This window comes from Leucopleurus acutus, assembly GCF_964270905.1.
Source record: "Leucopleurus acutus genome assembly, chromosome: 4".
NCBI lineage: Eukaryota > Metazoa > Chordata > Mammalia > Artiodactyla > Delphinidae > Leucopleurus > Leucopleurus acutus.
Genome location: NC_139146.1, coordinates 21,407,325 through 21,414,790, shown reverse-complemented (window position 1 = coordinate 21,414,790; position 7,466 = coordinate 21,407,325). Strand labels below are relative to the sequence as shown.

The 7,466-nt window shown below is 38.8% G+C and overlaps 1 protein-coding gene across 1 annotated transcript; it reads right to left on the bottom strand.

The window, feature by feature from the left end:
* Positions 1-1,952: 1,952 nt before the first annotated feature.
* MAD2L1 (mitotic arrest deficient 2 like 1) lies at positions 1,953-5,995 on the bottom strand (the record flags this gene model as incomplete). Its single annotated transcript, XM_082837539.1, has 5 exons — positions 1,953-2,125; positions 2,851-2,954; positions 3,931-4,051; positions 4,992-5,138; positions 5,923-5,995. 5 exons carry the CDS (start codon positions 5,993-5,995, stop codon positions 1,953-1,955), a joined length of 618 nt encoding a protein of 205 aa, XP_082693665.1.
* Positions 5,996-7,466: the final 1,471 nt, after the last annotated feature.

The following is a 7,466-nucleotide window of genomic DNA, read 5'->3' as shown; positions in this document are numbered from 1 at the left end:
GAACTGATACTATAGAGTAACTTGCAGGCTATAGATTGTATGGCAGAAGCTCCTGTTATTGAAGGTAACATTCAAATCCAGAGCATTAATTTCTGGACATAACTCTTAAAGGAGAGAGAAGTAAGTACCACAATAAATCACAAAAGTAATAATATTAGGATCACTTAATTTGTCAGAAACATAAATGACAGAAATGGATCATCAGCAATATATAATGTTGCTGCTGGTGAGCTTTTTTGGAGAAAGAACCACATTTTATTATTCCCATTGTTTAACAAAGGGGCATTCAGTGTTTCCTGAAGCAGTCATTGCTTTCTATAAAAACTTTCAAACATATTTCCTAAAAATAGGACCATAATTTTCAACTCTCTCCGTATTTTTACTCAAGCTCTATTTCTGCTTTCCTTCTCAATGCGTATTTCAAATGTTAAACAGATTATGAACAGCTCAAGAATTCAAATGTTGACTCTTGACTATCCCTAAATAAACATTATTTCCGAGTACCTACTTTCTTATTCAGGAAGACTTGTGGGTGAACCTCAGTTAGGCAGCTTCAACAACTCTTTAGAGATTGGCCTTTGCAACAGCATTCATGATACCCATCATCAAAAACTGGCACCTATTTGTCCAGCAGCTCTAAGAGATGAAAGGATGTAAGACATTTTCCTTTATTCTTAACAAGCAGAGAGAAGATTATCCAGGTGAAATAATAAAGACAAATACATAATGAAGTAAACCTGTTTGGTTACTTCATGGTCCTTTGCCATATATTTTCCTCTCCTTCATAAGATCTCAAGCTTCAGTACTATAATAAATAGTACAGTACTACACGATCCGGAGCTGGTTGAATCCAGGGGTATGGAATAACCACAGATATGGAGGGCTGGCTGTAAGTTATACTGGGATTTTCAACTGCTTGGAGGGTCAATGATCCAGTCCCTGCACTGTTCAAAGGTCAACTGTATATGGAAAATTAGACAAACAACAGGCTAAGAGTATAGAAAGGTTCTACAATCCAAAATTTGCTAAACTGAATTAATTACAAAGGACATTTATCATTTTACAAAAAGAATGTTTATTTTAAATCTACTGTTATGAGATGAAGGGGGTACAATAAAAGCTTGTCCATTAGATTGAAAGTACCTCAAGACTTACTCAGCTTTGAATTCTTAGGCCCTACAACCATAGTAGGCACAAGAAATAATATGCTGTACTTAATGCATCATAACTATTTAGCTGTATTAACACCACACCAATATAAAAATATTGCAAGACAAATTTAAAACATACACATTTAACTTTATTTCATCATTGTCATTTAAAGCTTGATTTTATAAAACATAAAAGGACATTCTTAAAAGTTTGGTATCATAGCAATTTGAACAGTAGGAATATCCATAGCTTCATGGGTTCAAGTTATATAAATTAAAATCAAGTAATTGGAAAATTTTTCAATATGGAAACTATACAAATGAATAAATGGCAAAAGGACCTAATAAGAGCAATATTTTATTACTTATGGACTATCATTAGTTACTTTCAGGATCTAAACAAATATTCTGAATATTCATATTTCTTTTGCTCTATTTTATATTTAAATATTTCTGTATATTCTGAGTCAAGCTGCTTGACCAAAAGGTCTGATTTAGAAAGACATTTAGCTTTATGGCAAAAGTTTTTCCATCTACAGTACTACCTTCAAAGGAACTGACATTACAATGCTAATGAAATCTGCTAGTTCCCTTTGCAACAGTGTGCAATAACTTACATCAGCCCTATGGAAAGTGAAACAGGTACCAAGGAATGGAACAATTATGCACAGATTCAGTAAAGTATAATGTTAAGTTTTCCCCATCTAAAAATTAACCAATGAAATATATCAACTAAAGTTGATTTGGTTTCAGGAAAACCACATTTGAGGATACAAGTACATTACTGTCTTTAGCTCATCCTCAGTCATTGACAGGAATTTTGTAGGCTACCATGCTATTTACTTTGTGAATTGTAGTAGTAAATGAACGAAGACGAACTTCTTCAGAATTGGTAATGAACTGTGGTCCTGACTCTTCCCACTTTTCAGGTACAACCAAATCTTTGTCTGTATAAATCAGGAGATCAAATGAACCTAAATTGGGGATAAAATAATTAAGGTACATTATTTTTTCAAAAGTAAAACTACCTGCCCTGTCTCCCTCACATTCTGAACCACACAGTGTTAGAAATGTAGTTTAGCCTGGTCTGTAAAACTAGTTCACTGCTTTTCTTCAATGGAAATTTATTGTAGTACAGAAAATATTGCACTCCTTTCACTTTATCTTATGAAAAATTCAAGTTTTTTTTTTCTTTAAAGAAAAAACCGTTAAAAATATTTGTAGAAAGTGTATAATCAATCACATGGGATGGCATGAATGTAACCTACAGTAAAGCTAACTTCTTGGTTCTGTGACTGATGTATCCTAGTACCTAGAACAGAGTGTGACGTATAGTAGGTTTTCAGGACATATCTGATGTTTGAAGGAATAAGGAAGATAGAAAAGCAAGACACAATTATAGCTATAGTCTTAAATATATATCAATACATAAAAGTGTGTAAGAAATGAAGATAATGAAAGAAATTACATCAAAACATTCAAGAGTGAGTGTTGTGGAATACTTTCATTCCTTTCCTTTTCAGCATTTCCAAATTTTCCAGAATGCATATAACATTACTTTTCCTTTATAATGCTTTCTCATTTTTATTACATGATATTGATAATTAAGAAAAAATTTAATAAAGGGGTAATTCTTAAAATAGTAGCTTAGTCTTTTTCCCAACAAATTTAAGGCAATGTGACGTTGTATAATACTTACAGGAAACTTCCAACAGTGGCAGAAATGTCACTGTAGCTGTGATCTGTCTGATCACTGAGCGGATTTCATCTTGGATAGCTTTCTGAGACTTTTCTCTGGGTGCACTACCAAAGAAGCCAAATCAATTGATTTAAGTTTTAACGAGTTATGTAAAACATTTGTAAGATTATTTATCTAATTAAATGATTCTAAAATCAAATAAGTAATACATTAAAAAGGAGTTTTTTAGAAAATGAGTACATCATTAGGAGCCATAATACCACAGTAGGCATAGTATGTATTTTTATTATTTCACTTATCCTTCCAATCATTTTTTATGGTTGGTCTTAGGATCAGGTCATTTTGTATCAGATGACCAAAACATTTGCCTAGTGCTTCAAGTTAGGAAAACTTCAGTACCTCTTAAAAAAAAAATAACAGTGGTATCTAAAATATTTAATTGGTATAATCATTTTGGCATTTTTAGTAACGCCTAAGTGTCTAATTCCCTATTGTCTCAAATAAGATATTAAATTGTATGTCAAATTATTTTTATAAGCTAAACATTTCCTAAAAGAGACCAAAGGCTTCAGAAGCAAACTACATTTCATTATGAGAAATGGTTCTGAATTTACAGGACAATGCCAGTCATTAGCATATTATGATGGGTATTTCCCATTCAGGTAGTCTGGAAACTTCAGAGTTTATGAAGTGTCTTAGGAAACTTGTGGCATTAAGTGAAATACAGTAGAACTGCATCTTAAGCTGGGAGAGTCTAGGATAATCCCTTAAGCTTAAAAGTACCTTTAAACAATTAATAAAATGGGCCACCTAGTATACTGTATGGAGTTTTGCATATACCACCATAAATACTACAATTTGAAATTCACCAATTTAGACTAAAGGCGATACTATACAAGTCAGTGACATGCCAAAGTAAGCACAGTTCTTTTCCACAGAAGACTGAAGATCAAATTAAACATCCTAGAAAAAACTATACCTTCTATGAAACTTGTTCAATATAATTAGAACTCATTTTGTAAAGAAAACAAGTTTTAGAACAAGCATATGAAAGTGGAAATAATTTAAATTCCTACTTACCTGTCATCTTTTGCAGTCTTGTCACACTCAATATCAAACTGCCATCTTTCAAGGACCTCACCACTTTCAATATTTGAGATGACTACCACCAATTTCTGCACTGAACACTTGCATAACCATTCTGTAACACATTACAAGGCATCTTTTTTGGTTCACTGCATTACAAAGCAACTCTTTTCTTGGGTCCCACTTCCTATCCTCAGCAAATTTCTACCACTGCTATTTTGGATCTCCTCCAAATTATACAGAAAACTTGCCCCATCAATAACCTAGCTCCTGTTTTCAAATTCTCAGTATTTATACCAGGTATAGCACTGGGTGCTGAGGATAGGATCGTAAACATTCCGTACTTCCATCCTAATCCAAGGCAAGAGTGTAGGAGATAACATTAACCTAATCACTGCACCAATTAACATGAAATTAAAATTGTAACTGCTATGCAGGTGCAAAATATGGTACAATGAAAGCATAAAATAGGAAAATTTGACTCAGGGAGGGTTTGAGTTTAGTTCTAAGAGGTTCCACACCAAATAATCCAAGTGCAGCCCTATGAATGACGATGGGTGATTTAGCCCTGAAGTTAATGAAAATACAATGATGTAATTTAAAAAATGAAGTTACTTAAAACAACAAAAATGATCCGTGAATTTTAAAATTAAAAAGGAAAAAAAAAGATGAGAGCTGTAGCATTTTTTAGGACTAGTAATTTGGAAGGTCAAATGGGTAGATAGGGCAAAATATCCCACAACACAGAAAAAATAGAAATGGGATTCCTAAGTGGAGAGAAACATGAAAGAGAAACTAATAGGAATTCTAGAAAAAGAAAGAAAAGCAATAGATGGAGAACAAATATTGATCCAACAATACTGCAACTTCTTGAGCGAAAAGGAAAAAATGAGTGTTCAGATAGAAAAGGCTACTGACTCAGGCAGGATTAAAAAAAAAAAAGACAAATGGAAATAGGTGAAAATAAGAAAATTCTAATGAGCGCTCTGTTATTTAGTAGTTCTTCTTTTTTAAGTTTAGTCCCACAGGTTGAATTCAGTTTTACAATTAATTACCTTTCAGTTGTTCCACCACATTATTTAGGTATTTTATGAGTTCAGGATCAGTAGTTACAAGCAAGGTGAGTCCATATTTCTGCACTCGAGTAAAGGTTTCGGATGGATATATGCCACGCTGATATAAAATGCTGTTGATGCCAAATGCTGAAAACAAGAAATATTAAAGTCATTGTCACTTTGTAACTTCGGGAAATAAAGCATATTTAGATGTGGCTATGGTTTCATTAATGGTGTAAAGCTGTAAATGTCTAAACACACGTGTTTCTGTGTTTTGCTGAAAGCAGAATAGGTACAAAGTGGCATTAAAAATCCTTAAAATCTTGTTTCTAAGTAAGAGAGAAAGTGATACCCGCATTTATGTGGCAATAAAAGAAAAATGCCAAACTGCATTAGTCTCCCAGTGGCAAATTTCATTTCATTGTAAAACAAGTCCAAATTCAGACTGTGTGGTTAGAGGATGTCAAAATAGGCAACCGACTGACTAGTCCAAAGCCCAGGCAAGCCTCTCCCCCTCTCTCTTTTCTCCTTTTATCATCACAAGTTCTGCCAGGTTCTCTCAGAAGGTACAACTGGCCTGGTCCAGGACAGCGCTTCCATCACCGTCGACCAGTTTCACCTCGCGGGGGTGATGGTGAGGAGTGAGCTCTGCACTTTAAAGAAACTCTCCCGGCGAAGGGGCTGTACCGCGAAGCAGGCCTCAGCAGCACCTAGGCGTCCTCCGCCATCATTAGCAACGCGTCGGGAGGAGGCGCCTGCATCCGCCTCTTCCCAGATTCCTCCTGCCGGGCAGGAGGCCAGGGCTGAGAGGGCTTGGGTTCGGGGCCGCTCTGGCCCACCCAGCTTCCCCCCGCCTCGGAAGCCGAACCGCGGGCCTGCCGGGCGGCCAGGGCTCCGTTCTCCCCGCCCTGCGGCCTGCGCGAGGACTTACAGAAGAACTCGGCCACGATTTCGGCGCTCCCGCGCAGGGTGATGCCTTGCTCCCGGGAGAGCTGCAGCGCCATGGCCAGGCCCACGGATGAAGGCACGCGCTTCCACCCGGCAGACAGCAACACCAGGGGTTTCCAGAGCAGTTCCCCGCCACTCGTTTCAAAAGTAACGACGCAGGACGCCGTCGGCCCCTCGCGCAGGCGCGACAAGCTTTTAGGCCCCGCCCTACGCAGCTGGGTCCTGCAAGATCTCTGGGCCTCCGCGGGAGCGGCCGTTCGCGCAGGCGCAGTGGGTAGGCGTGGTGACGCTGTTCCCAGGGTTTAGGCTCGGGAGGACCCCTGTTGGGCACCGGTAGTCGTGGTCGGCGGGCTGCCTGCCGCCCATTGGGGAAGATGGTAGGTTCAGGTTTTAGTGGCCGCTCCCTAGGTCTGGGGACAGAGCGACCAAGGAGCACAGTTCCTAGTTTGAAAGATATTTTGAAAGTGATATGAACTGTCCGCCAGCTGCGGCATAAGTGGCCCCAGGGATCCTTAGTGGGCGGTTGGAACATGCTAGATGCTTTGGGAATTCGTAAAGCAACTGCGTGCGCGGCAGCCTAGCCACAGTTTTAGAGGGATTACTGTGTGGGCGGCTTTTCTTGAGAAATTGGGTTAGGGGTTAAAGGGACGAACTGCTTGCATTTTTCTATCCCTTGTTTGTCCTGGGCTCAGCTCATGTTTATGCCCCGCCCCGCCTCCCTGCGAGGCGGAGTCTGGGGGCAGCAGGTGGCTGCGTCTGCTGGGCCAGCTTGCATTGTGTACCCCTCCACCCCTAGACGACTGGTCAGGAATAAGGTCACCTCACCAAAAAGGCCCATCAGCACTGAAGAGCTTTTCAGTGAATTTTGACTCACAAATTCAATGACTTTTAATGTTAGAATAAGAAGTATTAAGGAGATAGTGCACAGCTAATGTTCATGTGAGATGTGAAACAATTTTATACTTAAAGCAGGTGGGAAAATTATTCGTAAAATGAAGTCTGAGAAACTTAACCACCAGATGTACTGTTACTTAATTATATGAGAAAAATGCCTGAGTGTATTCGTTTTCTATTGCTGCGTAACAAATTGTCATAAATTAGTTTAAAACAACACCCATTTGTTATCTCAGTCTTTAGGTAAGGAGTCTGGGACATGGCATAGCTGGGTGCTCTACATAGTCTCATAAGTTTGAAGTAAAGGCACCTGTCTGCAGGTGGGATCTCATCTAAAATCTGGGGTCCTCTTTTGACCTCCTTGGTTCCTGGCAGAATTAATATCCTTGTTCTTAGATTGAGGTTCTCATTGGCTTGCTAGCTGTTGGCCAGAGGCCAGCCTTGTGCTTTTGCCACGTAGCCCTTCCATAGGCCTTCTCCCACTTCCAGTCTCTCTGACTTCAGGGAGGTCCTTTTAAAGGGCTTACGTGATTAGGTCAGCCCCAGCCAGATAATTTCCTCTTTGTTGAAGCTAATCTTCAAAGTGGTTTTTCCTCATAATTACATTTCTGGTCACGCTCAAGGGGAGGGATT